Genomic DNA, 25,022 nt, shown 5'->3' on the forward strand with positions numbered 1-25,022 from the left:
TTAAAAAATTATATTTAAAAAATCATACTTTTGAATAAATCTTTTTTATATCACATGTATAATTAAAATAATAAAAACTTAAAAAACATGACAAAAATTGACAGTTTTTAAAAATTTCAAGTTTACACCAAGCTCTTACACTTGTCTCAGATCAATATTTTTTATATATTTCGTCTTTTTACATATAAGAGCCAGGTTTTTGATAGCGCACAAAAAAAAACTTTTTTTTGGGACACCCTAATGTACACTGCCGCTCATGGAAGTTAGGACAAAAAATATTTTTTCAAAAGAACAATACTAAAATGTAATTATGTTATAAAATTATTAACTTTTATTTGTAAAATTTAAGTTTATATAAAAATAAATCAAGTTAAATAAAATTTGTATAAAAAAATTCTAAATTATGTTATTTTAATGTAAATACATTAACATAAAATAAATTGTACACGCAAGTTAAAGTCTTATCATTTCAAATTAATAAACAGAGAACCCAGAGACATTAAAGGACACTTATGAACATATGAAAAAAACGTATGAAAAAAAAACAACAGAGAACCCAGAAACAAATTAAATTCATGTGTGAACCTGTATTTTACATTATCGATTCAATCTTTTAAGTTTGTCATTTAACAAGTATTTCTATTGTTTACTGTATTTTTATATGCAGATATTTTGTGTAAGTAATTTAAAAATTTCAAGTGCAGAAGTTAAAAAGTAAAATTAAAATTTGTTTTTTTAGTGTAAATTCAAAATATTGAAAAAAAATAAAGGTAAGCCTAAAGGTAAGCCAATAAGTGTAGAAAAAAGGGCAGCAATACTCACTTTGCTTTAAGAAGACTATACAGTTAGAAAAATAGCTAAAAAATTAAATTTGAGTAAATCAACAGTTAGCTATACAATTTGTCGATATCGAGAATCTGGAAGTTTGGAAGACAGAAATTGTCCAGGTCCTTCTTAGATAACAACAAAAACTGATGACCGACGTATAAAAGTTATCAGTAAACGTAATCGAATGTTAACTGCTCTAGAAAAAACAGCAAAAAACAACTGTGTTCGAGAAAAAAATGTTTCTGTTAGTACAATCAAACGAAGATTGCAAAAAAGCTAATTACATGGTCGTGTTGCTATCCGAAAACCATATCTACGAAAAGTAACCGACAGAAGAGATTTCGTTGGGCACAGTTCCACAAAAATTGAACGATGGATGAATGGAAACAAGTACTCTGGACTGATGAATCAAAATTTGAAGTTTTCGGAAATAAGCGAAGAGTTTACGGTAGAAGATCTGCCGAAGAAAAAATCCTAACTCTATGTCTGGTTCCAACAGTAAAACATTAGTGAAGGCTCTGTGATAGTTTGGGGTTGTTTCTCTCTGGATGGAGTGGGAGATTTGCGTAAAATCGATGGAATAATGAAAAAAGAGCATTATAGAGATATCCTGGAAACTTCGATTAATCGAAGATAATTTTATTCTAATGCATGGTAATGACCCTAAACATACTGCATTATTATGTAGAAATTATTTAGAATAAAAAAAAAAGCTGAAAATGTATTACACGTAATAACCTAGCCTCCCCAAAGCCCAGGCCTCAACCCCATTGAGTTACTATGGGATGAACTGGATAGAAAAACTAGAACTGTATGTCCAACATCAAAGTCTCATTTATGGAACGTTATAGGACAGAATGGATAAATATTCAGAAAGAAACAATTAGAGAATTAATTGAAAGAATGCCGAGAATAGTTAAAGCAGTTATTAAATCAAAGGGTAGTTTTTTTGACGAAAAGAAAATTTAATTATTATAAAGGTTTTTGTAAATTTTTATTTCATAAAACTGAATAATAATATATTTTATATTGAAGAAGTATAAAAAATTATGATTTTTATTAGTATAAATTAAAAGTTCTATAACGTAATTACATATTAATATTACTTCTTTGAAAAATTCTCCATTGTCCTAACTTCCGTGAGCGGCAGTGTATGTATGTATGTATGTGTGTATGTATGTATGTATGTATGTATGTATGTATGTATGTATGTATGTATGTATGTATGTATGTATGTATGTATGTATGTATGTATGTATGTATGTATGTATGTATGTATGTATGTATGTATGTATGTATGTATGTATGTATGTATGTATGTATGTATGTATGTATGTATGTATGTATGTATGTATGTATGTATGTATGTATGTATGTATGTATGTATGTATGTATGTATGTATGTATGTATGTATGTATGTATGTATGTATGTATGTATGTATGTATGTATGTATGTATGTATGTATGTATGTATGTATGTATGTATGTATGTATGTATGTATGTATGTATGTATGTATGTATGTATGTATGTATGTATGTATGTATGTATGTATGTATGTATGTATGTATGTATGTATGATAATCAATATTTAACTGTAGTATGTTCTTTGATCGATGATTTTTTTGATTTGTTGAAGCTTTTAATTTTAAATATTAACATGTAAATTGCTATATTTTTTAGAAAAAAATTTTTGTGTTTGTTAGTTCGACTGTTTTATTTTCAAAATTTTGTTTTTGATTTTTCATTGAATATGCTTATATAGAGTAAAAGGGGGATATACAGGGTGGCCAGAAAAAGCGGAGACAAAATTTTATATGTCCTGATAATAAAGTTTTTTACGATATCCAATTAATTTTATTGGTTTTCAGATTCTTTATGTTTAGTATATATATGTTCTTAGTTTGAAAATTAAATCTCTAAAATATATCATATTTTTAGAATATCAAATAAACGTAGTGCAATTTTGGAGTTGTTTCATTAAAGAATGCGTTAATGTAATATTGTTCGCTTGCTTAATGTGACTAAGCAAATTGTGTCCAAGGCCGTCATTCGTTTCAAGGAGCTCGGCCAATATGGTCGCCGTCCAGGAAGTGGTAGAAGACGCACCGTCAACACGTCCGCCGACCGCCAGATCATCAGGAAGCGAGTCAAGCGAAATTCGAGGGTCTCCATGCGAAAAATCGCCCGTGAAACCGGAATGAAACGTGAATTGGTGCAACAAATGGCAAAAAGGGAGCTTAACCTCATGCCTTACAAGGTCCAAAAAGTTCAACTGCTCACCAATGAAAACAAACATGTGCGGCTCTAGAGATGTCGCCAACTCAAGCGTCGGGCCGCTGCTCAGCGATGGGAGCGCATCCTGTTCACGGACGAGAACCTGTTCACCGTCGAGCAGGCGCACAACCACCAAAACGACAGAAGTCCGTCATGGTCTGGAGCGGAATCTGCGCTAGCGGAAAGACCCTCCTCGTTTTTGTAAATCAAGGAGTCAAAATCAACCAAGAAGTCTACCGACGCAACATTCTCGAGATTGTGGTACTTCCGTGGGCCCAACAGCACTTCGGCGATGTGAATTGGACGTTCCAACAGGACTCTGCCCCTGCTCACAAGGCGAAAACGACTCAATACTGGGGTTGGACTCATTTTCCGGACTTCATCGCGTCTTCGGAATGGCCGCCCTACTCGCCGGATCTCAACCCGATGGATTACAGCGGTTGGTCAATTTTGGAGGCCAGGGTCTGTGCTACACGCCACATAAGTTTGGAGTTGCTAAAGCAATCGCTGCGCCGGGAATGGGATCGATTGTCGCCAGAAGACCTACGGCCTATCGCTGAAAATTTCAAGACGCGTTTGGGCTTAAGTATCGCCGCGGGAAGAGGCCACTTCGAAACCAGCTGAGTATATTATTGCAAAAGGTCCATGTTGTTGTTATTCATCGTTGTTTTACTTAATTTTTGTTGGTTTAAAAAAAATGATTAAAAATGTTTGTCTCCGTTTTTTTGGTCACCCTGTAATTGAACAGTATGTAAAATTGAACAACTTTTGTATTTTAAATTTTTATAAACTATCTTTTAAAGGGAAAAACATTAAAAAAAATTTTATTTTACATTATTTTATAGAATTTTTCGCTCTATCATACGGTATAAAACGATTTGCTTTTTAATTAAAAAATTTTAACACGAATTAAAAATTGTTACTACGATTAAATTATTTTAAACTTTATTCATTACCTGACTTACCAATTTCTTAAGTAAAAATTTTCAGCCCTAAACATAAAATATAGTTTTGTAGTTAAAAATTCTGCTGAAGATCTTTTTCTCAGAAATTCTGCTGAAGATCTTTTTCTCAGAAATGAATTTGTTGGCTCTGGAAGAAAGTTATGAAGAAAAAATTATAGTAAAAAACAATTTCCTGTTTAATTGAACCCACTATTTATTTCATATATTTATATTATTAAAAATTTACACTTATTTATTTGTTAAATTTAATTACGCATCTAGTTTTTATGTAAGTATGAGTCACCCCACGTAAATTAGTAACTTAAAAAAAGACTTACTCATCTCAGTTATTAAAAAAAGATGCCAAGAAAAAAACATGAAATTACAATGACGAGCAAATGAATGCTGCAATTGCACAAATAAAATATGGCGAATTAATATTACATAAAGCATCATTTATGTATGACATTCCAAAAGTAACTTTATCGTTCAGGAAGGGCAACAGTTTTGTTTAATAACACTGCAAGCCCTATAGGTACTGGCACAGCCACCATTTTAAGTACTTTTACTGAATTAACATTAGTTGAAATGCCTATTATACTTCCCGATTGGATTTCGGTACCCGCACACAAGTACTTGAACTTTTTGCCAGTAACAAGCTTAAGTACTCCTTTGCGTTTTGTTATTTACAACAAACTTTTAATTAGGTTACCAACAAAGACTCATATGGGATGTTGTAAGTGATGTTAATTCTGATTTTGATGGTATTAATTGTAGTTAGAATTGTTAATTATTTACGAACGGTAAACCAGGCAAAACTTAATACTATGCTTTCATCAACGTTTGAAATAAAGATTGAGCGAGAGAACTGCAGGTAAAATTGCAACACTTAGAGCAGTTTCTTGTACTAAAGATAATTTAAATAAATATTTCCAATAGATTTCTAGAAGCAAACATCAATGAATACTCTGCATCAAATGTCTGGAACTTTGACGAAATTGGCTTCAATCTTGAAAAGGGTAATCAATAAATTCTCTGCAAACACATATCCATGCGTGCGCTTAAATGTCAAAATTGGGTATGTTTTGTATGCTTACCAAAAAAACATACGATCGGCGATGAGATCTTTTGCACCAAAAAATGTAGAAACTGATATTTTTTACTTTACCTTCTCATTCTTGTAGTTAGTTGTATTAATTAATCTGCTTCAATGTTTTATTTCTTTAAATTCTATAACTCTAATTGTATGCCTAATTAACATGTTTAACTTAAAGAGTAAGTCATTGTATATTTAACACGTTTAACTTAAAGAGTAAGTCATTGTATAATTAACACGTTTAATTTAAAGAGTAAGTCATTGTAAAATTAACACGTTTAACTTAAAGAGTAAGTCATAGTATAATTAACACGTTTAACTTAAAGAGTAAGTCATAGTATAATTAACACGTTTAACTTAAAGAGTAAGTCATAGTATAATTAACACGTTTAACTTAAAGAGTAAGTCATTGTATAATTAACACGTTTAATTTAAAGAGTAAGTCATTGTAAAATTAACACGTTTAACTTAAAGAGTAAGTCATAGTATAATTAACACGTTTAACTTAAAGAGTAAGTCATAGTATAATTAACACGTTTAACTTAAAGAGTAAGTCATTGTACAATTGTAAAGTTGTTTTTTTTTTGCTTTAATGCTTGAAACTTAAAAACTAAATAAAATTGTAAAATAAAATTTATATCTTCTTGTAGAGCGAATGTTTCTTAACAAATCTATATAAAAAAATATAAGAAAACTTTTTTCTGAAAAAAAAAAAAAAAAAAAAAAAAAAAGTTCAATTTATTCGAAAAATGTTCAACTAGACCCGTTTTTACTCTACAATGTATATTATACATGTTTATTACTGATATTATGATACTTACATATAATACAGTTTTTTTAAAATGGCTTGTAATGTTGCATTAAAATGGCTTGTAATGTTGCATTAAAATGGCTTGTAATGTTGCATTAAAATGGCTTGTAATGTTGCATTAAAATGGCTTGTAATGTTGCATTAAAATGGCTTGTAATGTTGCATTAAAATGGCCTGTAATGTTGCATTTATTTGCAATCAAATTGAAGTGATTCATGTGCATTACAGATGCTGCTTTTTCGAAGATTTGTAGGGGACTACGACTTCCTTTGGATTTCGCTTATTAATCTCATTCTACAATATTCCATGATAATAATGCATTTCATAGATCAAGAAAACTCAAAACTTTAATCTGTATGTTGAATAATAAACCTCATGCGTCATGGGTTTGCATGGTGTTTATATGCCAATTAAAGTACCATGGGATTTCAAAAAATCAAAGGATTCCTTAGAGAAATCGTGAAAAAAATACATAGTATTTCTACTGATATTCGACCACCATGAAAAACCTTGAATCATGACTTATCCATGGAAAAACACGGGAAAAAAACTTATGGTATTTCAATTGGTACTTAGACACCGTGGAAATTCATAGGTTGTAGCTTTTCCATGGGAAACCGATAGAAAAGCGAGCACCCATGGTGTTCCAAATACCAATTAAAATACCATGGGTTTTTTTCATGGTTTTTCCATATGGTTCAGGATTAGTCAAGTGGCAACTGATGTTGTTTTAAAACTGCTTAAAACTTTTAATTGTGATTCGTTAACTTTTAACTGGCATGTGCTTTGACACGAATTATGAGGGTATGCAGCTTTCTAAATGCAAAAATCAGGAAGAATAAAAAAAAAAAAATTAACAAGAAGTTAAGAAACACAGACACGTTTTTCCAAAAAATAACCGGTAACATCTTGAAGAAATGTATTTCAGCTTATTATCTTCAATTTGCGAGAAATGTTAAAAATGTACTTTCACTAGGGTTATACCAGGGCGTACTAAAATAACAGACCTCCTTATCGCGCAACGGCTCGAAAAATGTGGAGGCCGATATTTTTTGTTTTGATGCGCTTAACTATTAGATTTAACTATGAGATTATTATTAACTATTAGATTTCTTAAGTTTAAATATCTATTTAAAAATTCATGTAACGATATTGCTTATTTAAGTCTTACTCAAAAAGTACAACCTGATTAAATAAAAGACAAAGGATAAGAAGAATTAATATAAGGCCAAGTCTAAGGCTAATTTTTTGTGGTCTAATAAAGAAGTCGATATTTTTATTACAAAAACGTTTATAAAACAGAAATGATAGTTTTGAAAAAATTAGTTCAAAAACAACTGTTATTAATAAATGGAAATAAAACCTTATGTTTTTAAGTACATTGAAATATTGACAGCAAGAGTTTAAAAGTAAAATATAAATTACCAATTTTTAAACAAAATATCATCTAAAATTAAAACGCAACCTTTGTATAATATATTTATTAACAAAAGCTAACATAACAGTTTTAAAGCTTTAACTTTGGTTTCCTCGTCTGACGCAGCTGAACGTATATAGCAATAATTGTTAAATAAAATATTTGCAAGAATATGACAATGGTTTCTAGTAATTATGGTGAAATCGTAAGTACAAGCAATATCCATAAATAAACAGGACATAGAATATCTACAAAAGCTTGATATGCTAACATAATTAAACAAAATGTAACTCAAGAATACCCATTCATAATATGTATCGTTGGGTATTTTTAGGCCACCACGGTCTAAGGCAGATGTAAAAGTTCCATAGGTACCATAATGCAAAAAAGTATCATCATCATCTTCATTGTCTTTTCTAGAAACATATCCTGCTATGTAAACTAACGATGACTTAATATCAAATGGAAGTTGATCTAAAAGTTCATGTAAATGATTAAACAACTCACACTCATCCTCTGAAAGTTTATGAAAACAATCATCACAGGCATGGCCAGACAAAACAGCAACACTCGAAATGTTAATAAATTTCTGAAGAACTAGTTTGGTTTTGCTGATATTCCACTTTTCAATTACTTGTTGTGTATTTATAAAATAAGTTCCCCCACTACCTTGTCTGAGTTTTCCAAATGCTCTTTCTATGGGATCTGTTGTAAAATTCCCAAGCAATACATACATATGAGAATTGTTTAACAAATGTTTACTTAATTCAACTAAACCATTACATGTTTGGTATAATGCATTGCTTGTATCCATGGTTATACTTTTAATTCTCTTTCCTTGAATCATTGTTGACTTTAGCATTCCAGAAAACTCAATTAAATCATTAAGCCGTAAATCGTCAACTGATGATATAGGATCTCGTAAGTGGTCTTTCAAGTGGATTCCTTCAGATGGACTTTTTACGTTGACTATTTTCCAAAACTGAACCACCTTAGTTAAGAAAATAATAGTTCCATCAATATCATCATCTTTCATACCTTGATGACACTTTAATGCATTTATAGTCTCTTCACAAAATACTTTCAAACATGTATTAACATTTTGTCTCTCAATTGGTCTTGGGTTAGCAGCAACATAAGTCAGCTTAGACATTTTAACCAGCTCACCATCTTCCAACTTTTGAAGCTTTTTAATGTGATCCTATTTAGCAGTATAGGTTTTTCCACTATAACTAAACTCAATTTCACCAGACTTCTCAGTTATCCAATTATTTCGTATACACTTCAATAAATGCACAAAATCAAAAAGTAAAAAAATGCCATCAGTTATTAACCATGGATATAAGCAATCAAATCATTTGAAAAATGCTTGATTTACTCTGTTATTATCATTAATTATAGCAATAACTTTTCCATTAGCCTTCTTAATTTGGTCGATTAGAATAATAGTTTGATCATATAGAAAATCTGAGTCTAAATTGTTTACTGGTAACATTTTAATTAAAAATTTTGGTCTCCCATAAAAACATATAATCATGAAAGCCAATACAGTTTTTGAAAGATTTGATTCGTCATGCTTTACCAAACAACTGTCCTCCATGATAAGTGAGCATAGGTTTAACATAAACTTCATCTATTAATAGTATAAATTGTTTTTGACCATTGTTGAGTTTTGAAAAAATACTACAAATAAAAGCATTATCTTCAATGTTTGAAACTTTTGAAGTTATATGAGTTAGGGTAGCAATACTAGGAAATTGGAAATCATTTCTCAATTGATTATATAAGCTGCGTGACAGTGCAAAGTACTCAAAAGCTCGAATAATAACTTCAGGTGAATATTTTTGCTCAAGAATATTACTTGAGTTCATATTACTCATGCATTCAACTTGTTGAAGTAAAATGGTTTTCTTTTCTGACTTTTCAAAAGATGTCAAATATCGTAATGTCTCATGAACTTGTGACCAACATTTGAACTTATGAATACGATTTTTAACTAACAAGGTAATACTGAATCTAACTCCAGCATGATAGGCTTCATATGATAGGTCATTAAACACTATTAGACAAAATTTATTAATACCAGATTTGTTTTCATGCTCTTTTGATTGAATGCAACATCTATTCAAACAACTATAATAAAATATTGAATCATTAAGTCTTCCTTGAGATAACGAATTTCAAAAAATTTCAAATGAGTCAATATTGTCAAGCTTTACGAATTTTGAAAGTTCATCTTCTTTAACTGATCTTACAGAGCTTTCAGCTTTCGTTGTTCTTCATTTTGCTGGTGGAGGAGTTGGCACTAAACTCTTGGGTAATAATTCAAATACACTAGGCGGATCTCGAGGTCTTTCTCTTCCTTTTACTTTAATAACTTGGAAGTTTGATGGAAAATGTTTTGCACAAACTACTGTGTCATAACTGTTTGGTATATTCTCTCTTGATATTGTTTTAATCCATCTCTGGCGCTCTTCAGGATCCCTAGGTAATCTGAAAGTTGTTGTCTTATTCTCTACTGAGTCATAGTTAGAATTACAACCAGTAACACAAAATTTTCTGGGACATTTTTAAGTCTTGATATGGATTAGGGATCGCCGGTTACAGTATACGGTATAGTAACTTTACGGTATACTTTACGGTATACTTGGTATACTAAAATTTAGTATACAGATTAGTATACCTGTTTACTTTTATTTGTGAAATATTTTTGGACTGGCTTTAAAATTATATTTTCTTAATGAATTAAATTACTGCATCATGTCTATTATTTGACTAAACATGATTAAAGTGTTTTTTTTTTATTCAATTTTTGTTTCTTAGATTTATTTAATAAAAACTTTAATTTGTTTAGTTGTTATATTATTATACCAGGCTGTTTGTGCTGCTCTTCACCCTTTTAAGATTTAAGATTGTTTATTCTACAGATTTCTCTAATCTGAAATAAATAGTAATAATAGTAATCGAAAAAAAAAAAAGTAAAAAGTTTTGTTTACGTTAAACTTTACAGTATACTTTACGGTATACTGTACGGTATACTTTACGGTAGACTGTACACTAAATCTTTAGTATACCGTATACTGGCGATCCCTAATATGGATACAACTTATTCTTATTCTTAGTAACTTTTGCCGCTACATCAGCCTCCACATTTTTCGAGCCGTTGCGCGATTAGGAGGCCTGTTATTTTAGTACGCCCTGGGTTATACGCATCTTTGCAGCGCGGACCTTCCGAGACGTTATAAAAATAAATCAGACGAGTTTTCTGTTTGTTATTGTTTGTGGTTTGCCATTTGTTGCGTCGAGTATCTTCAAACCACGTTGCATATTCAAACCATTTCTTCCACATAAATACTTTTAAACATATAAAAAGTATATACATATAAACGTATGAAAAATGTATACATATAAACATATAAAAAATATATACATTAGACATAATATATATATATATATATATATATATATATATATATATATATATATATATATATATATATATATATAATATACTTATCATATATATATATATATATATAATATATACTTATTATATATACTGTATAAATAAATAAATAAGTATATAATATATACTTATTTATTTATTTATACAGTACAAAGTTTACAATGGCCAGTTCTGTTTCAAATGTAAAGCTTACTTTTGCAAACGGTCTTCAAGTTCCTGCTTTAGGACTTGGGACATGGAAGAGTTCTCCTGGAGTTGTTGGAGCAGCTGTTGAAGCTGCTATAGATCTTGGCTATCGTCATATAGATTGTGCTGCAATTTATGGAAATGAGAAAGAAATAGGAGACGCTTTAATGAAAAAGATTAATGAGGCAAGGGTATTACTCATAGTAGCATTAGAATTTAGCATTTGTTATCAAATATTTGTTAATGTTGCTTTCTCACTTGTTAATTTTTTAATATATTTGATTTATGCCTTTGGTTTATATGTATACAATTATCTCTTATTTTATCTTTAAAAATCTCAAATTCAAAATATATGGAGCACAAAAAGATGAAGCTAATCACTCTTTGATTTAAAAACTTTCTAGTTGTAGCTCTAAAAAATGAGAATCCTTGCCCTTTGAGAAACTGCTGTTATTTTTTTTCTCTTGCAGTATCTAAAGTATAATTAGATGATCAGTAAAAGCAGTTGAAAAGAACACACCTTTTTGCATATTTTATGTCTGATTTAATTTAAAATAAAAAGCATTCAAAAAATTGTTTATTCTTGTACCATTTACCCAACAAAATAAGAAAGAGATTCGATAAAAAAATTTTTGTAATAAAAAGTGTGGCTACAAAATCGGATTAGAATTATCTTAAAATAGTTCAACAATTTTATTTTCTATTGAATTTTTTGATAAGGAAAGTTGCACAAATTTTTACTTCAAAACAAAATTTCATTTGTACTAATAATGATTTTTCAATATTTGTTTTATCATAATTAACAAAATTTTAATAAACATTCATTGGCTTTGTTTAAGTAATAGAGAATGTTAATGTGTAGAAGAATATATTAATGGCTTTTTCCCTAAAATAATGTACTAAGTGTTTTTAGTATGATTTATGAATTTTCAAAGTTGTAAATAATTATAAAAATAAATTATACAGCAAAAGAGAATCTGTTATTAGGGAGTTAAAAGGAAGAGAAGAGAAATCTAAAGAGTTATTTTTAAGTTACAGACATTTTTTTTTTTTTTTTGCGTTAGGGAGTTGTCAAAAGAGAAGATTTGTTTATCACTTCAAAGCTATGGAATACTCAACATGCAGTTAATTTGGTTCGCCCATCGTTACAACAAACACTTGCTGATTTACAGTTAGATTACCTGGATCTTTATCTAATTCATTGGCCTCTTGCTTTTAAATCAGGAGATGAGAAATTTCCTAGAGATGCAGATGGAAACCTATTGTATGATGATGTTCACTACAATGACACTTGGAAAGAATTGGAAAAGGCTGTAGATGATGGATTAGTTAAATCAATAGGTGATTAACTTAAGTTTATGTTGCTGGATTTTTTTCAATTAAAATCATCTGCTACTTAAATTATAGTTACTTGACAAACAATTTTAAATTTAAAAACATTTTACCATTTGTTTTTTTACATTTATGGCATTTTGTTCAATTTATTTGAATATTGAATTTTTTTTTAAGCAAATTAACATTAAATTTGATAAATTATATTTAAAATAGTTTCAAAAAGTCAACTTTTTCTATTTAAATCTACTGTTTATGTAATATCAAAGATTTGTTTTTAAAAAGAAAGCTTTTTATTGTGCTTTACAAAAACTTGAAAAAATAATTGAAAACCTAAAGAAAAAAAAAATTATATTTATAATATTTTGTATAATTTTCAGATTATATGTTTTTAAAGATATGTATAATGTATATTTTGATTGTTTTATTCAAAAAATCAGGGTTGAGAAACCCACCAATAAATGATTTTTTCCATCTCTGATCTACCAAAAGTAACTCCACTTACACATGCATAGGTGAAGTTATTTTTGGTAGATCAGGAGTGGAAAGATACAAATATGCAGTTATATAGCATACACACATGCTATGATATATGAAGCTCTCATTATCAAAACTTTTTCTCCTTCAATTTAGGTCTATCAAATTTTAATAGCCAACAAGTTGATGATATTTGCGCTAATGCTCGTGTGATGCCTCAGATGTTGCAAGTTGAGTGTCATCCTTATCTTACTCAAGAACCACTTGTTAAGCACTGTTTGGCAAAATCAATTCTAGGTAAATGGTTTCTAAAGAACTAAATAGGTTTGTATTATCTTGAATATAGTAAGGATCAACTAACTTGTGGTTGTAAAATAAATATACAAGCAATTAAATCTTTTAAATGCAAACTTCTAATCCTGTTGTCTAGAATTTCGGTTTCTTTTCATTATGTTATAAAGTAAATAACTTATTCAGTTTAACAAGAGAAATGTTTTTTTCTGTGAGAAGTAATGTTAATTGCAAAATTTGTATTAGTTTTCAAATGTATTTTTCTTCCAGTAACTGGCTATAGTCCATTAGGATCTAAAGATCGGCCGTGGGCTCAACCAGAAGATCCATTGGTGATTGAAGATCCTGTAATAACCAAATTTGCAAGTCAGTATAACAGAACTAATGCACAGATTTTAATCCGATGGCAACTTCAACGAGGTTTGTGTGTCATTCCAAAGAGTGCAAATCCACAAAGGATTAAAGAAAACTCAGAGGTAGTTTTTGAATAAGATTTACAGTTCATTTATGTTTAATTCTTTTTGTTTTGTGTTAACTTCTTTCTCTTTATCACTAACTCTTTTCATATTGAAACTTTGTTGGAAAATCTTTTTTAAATACAAAAACATCTACTAGCTGCTAATATTACATATTATTGCATTACTGTTGCATTACTACATCTATTAATGTTCAGTTATATTTTTAAGAACTATTTAAAAAAAGTTATACCCTCAACTTGAGCTCTCGTAAAAGTTGGGTTTTCTTCTTCCAAATGTTAAATATTCAATATTTGCAATATAATCTCTATCTGTAATGACTAAGCATTCTTTAAAATACTGTTTCCAAATTGCTTTTGAAAAAAAAGACAAATTTTGCATTAAAACAAATATTTCAGCCTATATTTGAATTTTTGCTGGGATTGCTCAAGTTTAATTTAAAATTTTTACTTTTAATTTGATTTTTACATATAATTTACACTTAAAAGTGCAGAAAACGAATTTATATTTAAGAATGCAGAAGACTATTACATATATATATATATATATATATATATATATATATATATATTATAATTCAAAGTATTGTTAAAGTAAACATTAACATTTGTTTTAAATGGAAAATAGTTTCAGTATGCACCAAATAATTTTGTAATACTAAATATTTTCATAAAATTAGTTGTGGTTCTGTGATTTATAGGTGTTTGATTTTGATTTAAATGAGGAAGAAATTTCGCTGATAAATTCATTAAACAAAGACTGGAGATATTGCTTGCCTAAGATTGTAGTAAGTTTTTGATATTATGCAACTGTATATGAGAGATAATTTTTATTTAATTTTTAAATGTTGGTTTTTCTTTTATTCTTTATGTCTAAGCAATGCTTTATCATCTCTTAGTGATACACCCTTTTTTTTTTCCTCCATCTGAAGGTCGCGTTTCTCTTATTGTTTTGAAATATTGACTTATTGTTTGGGTTTTAACTATTGATCAAGTTTGTAACCTGAATTTCATAAAATTGACTGCTTTATCATCTGTTTTTATGTTTAGGTGAATGGATTATCAGTTGAAAGAGACGCCCACCATCCACTTTATCCTTATAACATCCCATATTGATCTAACCCCTTCTATCATTAATTCAATATCAAATTGTGATTTTAATTAAAACTGAAAATTAATAAATCTTTGTATTGTAAAAAATTTTAAAAAATAAATTCTAAATTTCTTGATTTTTCTTATGTTTTTATTTTTTGTATTTTTTGATTTTCAAATTACTTTGAATTAAAAATCATTACTTGAATTAAAAGTTATTAAATTAGTTCAAGATACTTAAAAAAGTGCTTCTAGGATTTATGATAATTGTTCATCCTAATGAAATAAAAGAGAAGAGATTATCACTGCTAGCCAGAAGTGTGATCAAACGCCATGCAGTTTTAGTATTAGGTGCTTCTTGTTTTTAGGATAATGAATGATTAGCAATAAAAAGTATTATCTCTGCAAAATCAATGTGGAAAAATAAAAGTCAACACTATTATTAAAAACAATGGCACAAGTTTTTAAAAAAATAATTACCTACAGAAATTCAACAAAATGAACTATGGTCTTTGAATTAAGCTCTAAAGTGATAATAAATGTTTTGCTTCAACAAAGTCTCATTAGTTTAGTTCTAAAGAAATCAAGCCAAAAATATATTTAAGGCACAAAAAGTGTAAAAATGTGTTTCTGCTGCAAGGTTATGTATATTTAAATGAAGAAAAAGTCATCCCTATTAATTACACTTTACAAACATGTCCAAATGATTTAAGTTAAAAAAGAGCAAAGCAGTTGGCTGTTTGTTATTATCATTTCAGTTAATGATGAAAGTAACTTTAGTTTAATTCTTGTTTAAGCAATATATGATTTATCTTCAAGATGCAAGAGATAATTCATAAAGACAAAAAAGAAAGGAAGGAAATATTTTATTACTAGAATTACCATGGTGTGACCTAACAAAATCCTATGCTTTAAGAAAGTTCTAATTTAAGAAATGACAAGTTTTGTATATAAAAGTTAAAATTATTTTTCCCAAATAATTATTTTATATATATGAAATTTGTCATTTCTTAAATTAGGACTTTCTTAAAGCATAGGACTTTGTTAGGTCACACCACAGTATCTGATTTATTTATTTTTATATGAATTTATTTTTGTTTATTAAAGTTGTTATTTATCACAGGTAACTTGGATTTAGTTTGTTAATTCCATACTTTGTGTATCTGTATGAAGTTCTAAAAAATGTTAAAAGTTTAGTTTTGAGTTGTTTTTTTTTTTTTAATTTTTGAATATTTTAGGTTTGTCTAAAAAACACTCTAAGAACTGTTAGTTATAAACTTCTGATTTTTTTTTTACATAAAGTATTAACAAAATGTGTGAAATCTGGAGCCCAAGAAATAACTCTCCTACACAAACATTATACTCACTAGCTCGGGTTTTAGCTATTCAAAAACAGTCATGGGAAAAGGTAATAAATTTTGTCCAGTATTTTTGTTTTTATTAAACAATTTGCTTTTGAAGAAAGTGATTTTTTACTCTTATTAACTATGAAAAATAAATTGACATAATTATTTAAACAGGTGCAAAAGCTGCTTTTGTTTTGCCCAACGATTCCAACTTTAACTACAGAACCATTTGTAATTAATCGCAGTCAAAAAGATGCTATTCTATGTCTAAGTTATTATCTTGTGGTATCTGATTTGGAACACAGTTCACAAATTGTTCCCTATATCAATGATGTTTTAAAAAAAAGCATGACAATAAAATGGAGTTTATCAAAAAATGTAAGCTTTATTAACTTTTAACTTCATATTTAGTTTTGGTTAATCTTTTTTAAAAGCTAAAATTGAAATTTATTTTAAAAAAAAAATCTATAAAATATGTGCATGAAATAAAAATTTTAATTAATTTTTTGTTACTATAGCGCCTTGCTACATTTAACAGCATTTAGACATAAGTTGTTAAGTTTTATTGTTCAAATGCTGTGAGGCGGTAATTTATTATATTTATCATTTATTTATACCCCTTTCTAGAATATTTGGTACTTGATTACTTGCCAAGTGTTAGAAAAAAAAAAATTACATGTTGCCGATTTTCTTGAAATACAGAAAGTTCATTATAAAGTATATAAGCGTTAAATGAATTATAAAGTTGCATTTTGAGAATGCGTTATAAAGTAAATAAACAATTGCGCTCGGCAAAAAATTTAATACCAATATATTCAAAGCAGGTATAAATGTGTTATTATACCCATATTTTGAAAAAACAACATTTTACATTTAAAGGAACAATGCACCATATGACATTTTTTATATTAAGCAGTATCTTAATGAAAAAGCCATATCTAGTTTAAATTTTTCAAAATTACACAAGGCACTATGTTATGAATTTACAATATAACTTTACTATATAAAGTCATAGTAGAATTTTGATTATGTAAATGATAGAATTTTATGATGGAACATTATAATAGATTTTTATCATAGAATTTTAGATTGTTATCTTTGGTTAATCTCTTTGGTTTTTAAAATTCCAGAATATTGATATTATCCATGAAATAGAAGACTTCATATACCTTTTAACAATAACATTGATGTATGCAGAAGAAGATGTGTCCAAGCATGTAAAGCTACTTGCTAGTATAATCGATGAGTTGAAGTCATTTAACAATTCAGTAGAATTTAATGCAGGCAAGTATGTTAAAAAGTTTTTCCTACAGATTTTCTAAAGAGAAAAAATGTTTTTGTTAATCACCATGAAGGATCTTTAATGTTAAACAGTAGTAATTGTGCTAATGAAATTATGATATTAATATAAGGGAACTTTAAACACTGGTAAGGAGTTTTCAAACACTGCATGCTCCTTTTTATAATCTTACTAAAACATGGTTGGTGGAAATTAGTAGAGTAAGATTTTATAAAGCCAAGTAAATTAAATGGCATGTAATACAGTATAAAGATTTAACCCTGTTTTTACATTTTTAACTGTTTTATTTTTCTATTATTTTAAGTTGTGTTCATTCTTTTATTGATTTGTTGACTTTTTAAAGAGTTTATTCATTTAAAGACCTTATATACTATTTATATAAGAATTTACATTTTTTTTAGTGGGTTTTTTAAGATGCAGCTTCCCAATTCTCTGTGGGTTGTTAAAAGGACTTCTACGACTTCCTACAAAGGATAAACTTATTGCTGATCTCTTACTTTCTAACAAAACACCTGTACACCACATAAGCTATGGTCTAAAAACTAATGTTGAAGATTTACTTGTAGAATCTTTAATCAAGCAAGTATGTTTATCTTTAATCAAGCAAGTATGTTTATCTTTAATCAAGCAAGTATGTTTATGATTTTGAAATTTTCTTTTTTTTTTTAAATGAGCATTTATTGATCTTAATGATTATTCTCGGCTTATAAATTTCTGTTAATTTTAACAAATTTAGATTTTTGAGCTCATAAATTGATGTTGTTTGTTTATTTTTTAGCTGGTTGCTTTAACAGACAGTCATATCTTTGCAGAGCTTGAAAAGAGGAGGTCCTTACAAAGTGATGTAAAACTCATTAACATCTGTAGCATTTTTCTGTGTAGTATTTTTCTATGGGAATCTTTAAAGAAATTTTTTCTCTTAAACAGGAGAAGTTGAACAATCCCATTATCAAATTATGGCATCATCATACCATATATCATGCTACTTTGTTTTTGAAAGAACTGCTGTCTTGGAAAAGGGGTGATAATTTTTTTAAGTACATTATTAAAGAAACAAATAGTTGGTACCACTACTTATCTTATTACTGATTTATATTAAAATTACTTATTTAGAAAAGTACCTATAAAATACTCTAATAGCTCAAATACCTATAACTTAAATGATTTAAAATGAATAAATGGGTTTAGAAGAAACTGTTAATAAATCAAGAAATGAGAAATAAAAAATAGATTAAAAAATGTTTAGGGTATTTTACTTATTTTACAATAATAGGTTGGAAGTAAAAATGCATTAGTAAATAGATTATGAAAAAACTTTTAAATAAAGATCTTAAGATTAGATTCTTCAATATAACAATTTCTAAAAAGAATTGGGTTAATATTATAATTGATGCTAACAATGCTCTTTTCAATGCGTAATCCCCAAAATTTTATTGCTGAATGTCATTTTTCAAAGCTTTCTTTTTTATTAAAACATTTTTTTTGTTAAATCCTCCACATTTCTTTACATCAGGCTATTTTTAAAAAAGTTCAGTAACCAATAACTTTTTATTTCTTCACTTTTAACATTATTATTATATTAGGTAATGGATGATAAAAGGGATCAGTTGGAGTAGCTTATGTAAAAACCCTTTAAGAATTTGTCTTGGCAGGGATTAAGGAATACTTACTTTTAGTGAACACTTTTTTTTTGACAACTACTGTAAGAACTAAAGTTTTTTCTCAGAATTAGTTCACCTGTTATCATATATCTACGTTCTGAATAAAAGGCGTCCTAAATAGTTGTTATTACAGTTTAAGTAGTTAAGTAGTTGTTGCACAGGTTCTGAAATATTTCTGAACAATTCTTAACACTCTTGTGTTATACAATTGACTGGTGGAGTTTTTTTAAACAGCTTCCACATGCTGTTCAGCATAAACTATAACCTACCAGATCTAAAACTCTATTGCACTTGGTTGTTTTACTGTAATTAAAGATTTTATTAAATGAAATCAGGAAAAGAGCAAAACCAATTAACATGAATATAGCTGTTTATTTTTATTAATATGTTTATGACTTTTTTAATCCATATCCATTTTTCTGCAATGTTTAAATAAAAAAATTATTTTAATAAAATATTTTGACTCCATAATCATAATAAATCATCATTCAAAAAGAATATTCTCACTACCACTCAACTCTCACAAATGACATTTTATATATACACAGTGCATTATATATATCAGAATTATTCAAAAGTCATGAAAGTTTTTGAATCCATGTTTATGTTTTGTGCAGACCCCTAATTGGTAAATAGAAGTTTTTACTTTTGTTTTTTACTAAACTTAAAGGGTCAAAAAATTGGTACAAATTGTAGTGAAAAGGTCAATTTTCACTCTAATTTGTAATAATTTTAGGTTGATTTTAGTTCATTGAGCAGACAAATATTTGACTGATGCTAATGTACATAAACTATGTTACTTATGTTAGTTATGTTTTCAATCTCTGAAATATTTTTAACCTAGACAACTTATTTCAAAATATCTCTTTTACTAGGGACTTTGTTCAACTAAAGAAATTAAAATTATTATATATATCATTATATATATCAGAATTATTCAAAAGTCATGAAAGTTTTTGAATCCATGTTTATGTTTTGTGCAGACCCCTAATTGGTAAATAGAAGTTTTTACTTTCGTTTTTTACTAAACTTAAAGGGTCAAAAAATTCACTCTAATTTGTAATAATTTTAGGTTGATTTTAGTTCATTGAGCAGACAAATATTTGACTGATGCTAATGTACATAAACTATGTTATTTATGTTAGTTATGTTTTCAATCTCTGAAATATTTTTAACCTAGACAACTTATTTCAAAATATCTCTTTTACTAGGGACTTTGTTCAACTAAAGAAATTAAAATTATTAAACTAATATTGATAAATTATTATTCTAAAACATCATTTATTACAAAGTAAAGTTATAAAATAAAAAGTAAAATTTTAGCGTAAATTGTTTGCAAATGTTTTACTAATCTTTTTTTTTTGGTGTGCATTCTTTAGAGAAAGCTTTTTTTGACATCCAACAGTTAAATAAATGGAGTAGAGGCTTATTTAATAGCTGCTACAAATATCTCAGTGAAAATATAAAACCAAGTAACATGTCTCAATGCTTAATCTTGACCTTAAATGCTTGTATGGAGATAATGGTGAATGCAATACAAGATGATTATGGTAAAAGTTTTTTTCTATTTCAAAAGTTTATTTGTAGTTTTTTTTCTTTTTTGTAAATTTTTAAAAAATTATGGATTAGTTTTTTGACAGATCATAAAATCATTCTTAATCTAAAATTGATAAAGCCAATCCTATCCAATCTATTTAAAAGCATTAAAATTTAAAATAAGAAGACTGTAACAGAGGTGTTGTGTAAGCCACAATAAAATACAAAAAAAATACCTCTGTTACAGTCTCCTTACTTTAACTCTTAATGCTTTTAAAGGTTAATTTTGTATATTATTAGTGTGCCAAATATGTTGACTAGTGAATTTTTTTTTTTAATTAAAAACATGGATGGACAAAAAATTATATTGGTATAATTGCTCAAATAAATACTAAAATAGCTTATGAGAGAGTTATAGAGGAGCTGACCTTTAAACAGAAAGTGCTAATTTTTTTACATTTGAAAATTTAATGACATATTTACTTGTCAATTAAAGTGATTCATTTTTCAATGCATCAGTAGAAATAGGGTTTATGATATGTTAACTTAGTTATATATAAAAATGTTATATATATATATATATATATATATATGTATATATATATATATATATATATATATATATATATATATATATATATATATATATATATATATATATATATATATATATATATATATATATATATATATATATAAAACATTTATATATATATATATAAAATACAGATGCAGATAGCACAAACCAGTTCATAATTGATCATCTTAACACTACAAAAGAAAAAACAAATTTGTTCCCCTCTTCGCCATATTTAATTTCATGCTGTTTGGATGGGTTAGGTCTGATTGCTGTGAGATATCCTGCAAGTTGCAGGTGAGATCTATTTCTTATTTTATGTATTTAGGGAGCAAGCTAATTTGTTACTGATCTTATTAAAAATACCTACCATTATTTAGAGATTTTACAGATTTAAAAAATCTTTTTTAAAACTAGATTTAACTTTAAATTCTTAGCTAAATGTTAGAACATTAAGCATTTAAAATTACATACTAACAATTAAATATTATCAGATGATAATATTTAGTTGATAATATGTATTTTTGAATACTTATTATTTTTATTTTATTAATGTTTTTCTTTAGCTATATACTTGAGATTATCCAGAATTTTCTCATGAAACCTTCAACAATATTGAGAGTATTTTGCCAACAGAAAACTACAAAACAAAGTTCACCACAAGTAGTAGTCACTAAGGATAATAATGTTACATATACAAATACTCCTAGAATCATAAAAGAGGAATGCGGATATGATGTTCTTGTAGAAGCTGCAATAAGGAATTGTATACGGTAAATAATTTTACAGTTTTTGCAAGTGCTCTATTACTGATGGCATTTAATGTGCTACTGTTCTTATGAAAGCAGCCCTTGTTTCTAAAAAAAATTATGTTGCACTTAGAAAATTCTTACAAATTTATCCCAAATAATTGTTTTTGCTAGATGACTCAATATTAGGTAGCACTATTAAAATTTGTAAAAAATCCTCTTTGATCATCAAAGGCAGGTGAAAATTTGAAGAATTTTCTGTTTTTAGTGATAGCAGTAATATTTGTACAGTGTTTTTCATAAATTTAGATGCACTCATTTTTTTAAAAATATATGTAAGAAAATACTTGAAATAAAAGTAAAATAAAGTGCTACCGCTATGTTTGATATATAATTTAATAGAGGAAGTGAAACTCTATTACAGAGTACCAAAATTTTTTTTACAGGGTGTTTATTACTCATTCTATACCAATTAACACAAAGAAGTTAATTGATAAGCTTGATTTTATTTTATTCATAAATTTAGATGCACAATCAAAAAAGTCTTATATCTTGTTAATTGATAGTTAATTAGTAGTTTTTTTCCCATATTTCTCATTAATAGGCCTAAATTAATTGATTTTGTCAAAAAACCTTATATAAATATGACTTACCTGGAATAAGCTAATCATTATTTAATAAATAAACAAAAGTTAAGTTTGTTTTGCACTAAAAAGACGCGAAAAATGGGCAAAAGACGTATCACTCAAGGTGAAAGATGGAAAATTATTGCTAACATCAAAGAAGGAACCAAAAGTAATAGAGAAATCGCCTGGTTAATTGGAGTTTCTGAGAAATGCGTTCAGACAACAAGCAAAACTTTCTTCACACTGGTGGTGCCAGCGAGAAAACGAGGCCAGGTAGACCCTTGTCAACCACCAGAAAGGACGATAGTGCCCTTTTTGGAGCTGTCAGAGCTAATCCAAGAATTAGTTACAAAGAATTGACTACAGAATTCAATACAACGCGAAATACATCTATTTCTCAAAGCACAGTCTGCCGAATACTTAACAAATACAAGATTGGAGTCTACTCTGCTTTGAAGAAACCACTCCTGCATCCATATGATAAACAAAGGAGACTAAAGTGGTGTCATGAAAGAAGGTATTGGACAATAGAACAATGGAAAAACATGTCGAGTGATGAGAATAACTTTGAGCTTATCAATCTCAAATCTAATATAACAGTCAAAAGAATGGCTCACGAAAAGTATTATGCCAGGTACATTAGACCAACTGTACAAAGTGGAGGAGGCTCGATAGGAATCTTGTCATGCTTCAATTACAAAGGTGTTGGTATGTGTCAAACATACACCGGAAAAATCAACTCCAGAATATACGTAGAAGTACTGGAAAACAACCTAAATCTATCAATTGACCTGCTTATACTTAATGATAAACCATGGAAACTTCAACAAGATGGCGCTATTGCACATACTGCATACTATACAAAGGAGTGGTTGAACAATAATAATATCAAGACAATATCGTGGCCTCCATACTCACCTGATTTGAACCCAATTGAAAGCATTTGGGCTTAAATTGACCATGAATTGGCAAAGGTTCAAATTTCTACACTTGGCCAGCTGAAGGACGTCCTTAAGGAGACCTGGTATAGATTCCCAGAAGTGATCTGCAAAAATCTTGTTGAGCCTATGCCTAGAAGAGTTCTTAGTTGTATTAAAGCAAAAGGCGGATACACAAAATATTGATTGGTTCATAAATTACCTCTCCTAATGTATCGTGCATCTAAATTTATGAATAATTTTTTTTGTCTTGTTTTTTAATACCATGTAGTTGTACCTAATTATTACTTAGTATTTGTATTTTTTTTTTCAAAATTTTGTATTCTGTATGTATTTATCTAATAAATAGAAAAAAAACTAAACTGAAATCTTTTTTCGTTATTGTTTTATCTTTAAAAAACTAAAAATTTCTATTCTTAAATATGAGTGCGTCTAAATTTATGAAAACCACTGTATAAGCGCTATATAAATGCAAAGAAAGATATTTTTGGGTTTTAAATATCCTTATACTGGTAGTTAAAATGGAATTATTAGTATTTATATGTATAAAAATTTGTTTGTGCTTAGTTGTCTTCAAGCTGGTTTTCATATTGACAAAAACTTATTCCATCAGTTTTTAAATTCAATGGCAAATCAAATATACCCAACTGGAAAGACTGATGATAATACACCAATGCGTCAGCATAATGCTATTTTGATCATTGGTGAAATTGGAGTATCTATGAAAGAATTCTCTGGTGCTCCAGAAGCAGCTGTCACAATTTTGCAGCAAAGGTTTCACAATCCTGCTACTCAATTGGATAGTATGATGGTTGAGCAATTCACTAAAATATTATTGTCTTGTGTGGTTAGTAAAGTAGTGTCCATGGTTTTAGACTTTGAATTTAGACTACAATTTTCTTTTTTAAATGCATTTTTGTTTGCTTGCTTTAGGATATTTGCTATCAACCTATAATGGATATCTTTATAAAAATAACTCGTGACTCAAGTGTAGTTACTTACGCAGTGGGAAGCACAGAGTTTACTCAACAACAATCTTACAGGTTATCCCTTAATAAACTATGTACTTTTATTATTAGGACTTTTAATATATCTTTTGATTTTTGTTTTTGTTGCTGCTGTTGATATGATGAAATTAGTTTTTTATTAATTGATTATGATCTTGTTAAAAGTAACTTATAATCTTTAGATACTGCTCTCTCCCTGTTATCAACGCCCTCAACACTATTGCTTCAACAATGAAAAATGATTCTCCAATAAGAGATGACTTTTTGGTTCGTCTTTTGGAATTATTTATTCATTTAGGCCTTCAAGTTCGTATACTTAGTGAAACTACAAAGTCTAAGGTACAACCTTGCCTTTAAAAAAAAAAGGCTTTTTTAATCTTGAAATATATCTGCCTGGCTTTCTGTCTTTCAACATATATTTCAGTTTATCATAAAATATGCCTATTTTAATTATTGGTATACTTTTATTGTTTAATTTGATTATTGTTGTTGTTGTTCTAATCATTATCATTATCATCATCATCATCATCATCATCATCATCATCATCATCATCATCATCATCATCATCATCATCATCATCATCATCATC

The 25,022-nt window shown here is 28.2% G+C and overlaps 2 protein-coding genes across 5 annotated transcripts in view; both read left to right on the plus strand.

Annotated features, from left to right (window-relative positions):
- Positions 1 to 10,981: 10,981 nt before the first annotated feature.
- LOC145192269 (aldo-keto reductase family 1 member A1-like) lies at positions 10,982 to 15,545 on the plus strand. Its single transcript, XM_090081942.1, has 6 exons — positions 10,982 to 11,210; positions 12,090 to 12,366; positions 12,991 to 13,131; positions 13,396 to 13,601; positions 14,302 to 14,388; positions 14,651 to 15,545. Exons 1-6 carry the CDS (start codon positions 11,001 to 11,003, stop codon positions 14,714 to 14,716), a joined length of 987 nt encoding a protein of 328 aa, XP_089938068.1. The 5' UTR covers positions 10,982 to 11,000; the 3' UTR covers positions 14,717 to 15,545.
- The window catches only part of LOC145191931 (phosphatidylinositol 4-kinase alpha-like), a 32,506-nt gene continuing 23,003 nt past the window's right edge, over positions 15,520 to 25,022 (plus strand). For 3 of the 4 annotated variants that reach the window (XR_016450764.1, XM_090081931.1, XM_090081936.1), the window contains exons 1-12: positions 15,520 to 16,100; positions 16,213 to 16,416; positions 17,169 to 17,322; positions 17,740 to 17,969; positions 18,117 to 18,182; positions 18,266 to 18,359; positions 20,379 to 20,549; positions 21,265 to 21,409; positions 21,679 to 21,885; positions 23,993 to 24,272; positions 24,359 to 24,468; positions 24,615 to 24,771. Coding sequence is in view for 3 of the 4 variants with exons in the window: in XM_090081931.1 (XP_089938057.1) it covers positions 16,005 to 16,100; positions 16,213 to 16,416; positions 17,169 to 17,322; positions 17,740 to 17,969; positions 18,117 to 18,182; positions 18,266 to 18,359; positions 20,379 to 20,549; positions 21,265 to 21,409; positions 21,679 to 21,885; positions 23,993 to 24,272; positions 24,359 to 24,468; positions 24,615 to 24,771 (1,914 nt within the window). In the remaining variant the exon portion in view is untranslated. The remainder of the gene's footprint in view (positions 16,101 to 16,212; positions 16,417 to 17,168; positions 17,323 to 17,739; positions 17,970 to 18,116; positions 18,183 to 18,265; positions 18,360 to 20,378; positions 20,550 to 21,264; positions 21,410 to 21,678; positions 21,886 to 23,992; positions 24,273 to 24,358; positions 24,469 to 24,614; positions 24,772 to 25,022) is intronic. The other variant, XM_090081938.1, reaches the window with a different exon arrangement.

Source organism: Hydra viridissima, unplaced genomic scaffold (genome assembly GCF_058129835.1).
Source record: "Hydra viridissima isolate aposymbiotic clone 2 unplaced genomic scaffold, HvirCarnegie_v1 scaffold_1, whole genome shotgun sequence".
Lineage (NCBI taxonomy): Eukaryota > Metazoa > Cnidaria > Hydrozoa > Anthoathecata > Hydridae > Hydra > Hydra viridissima.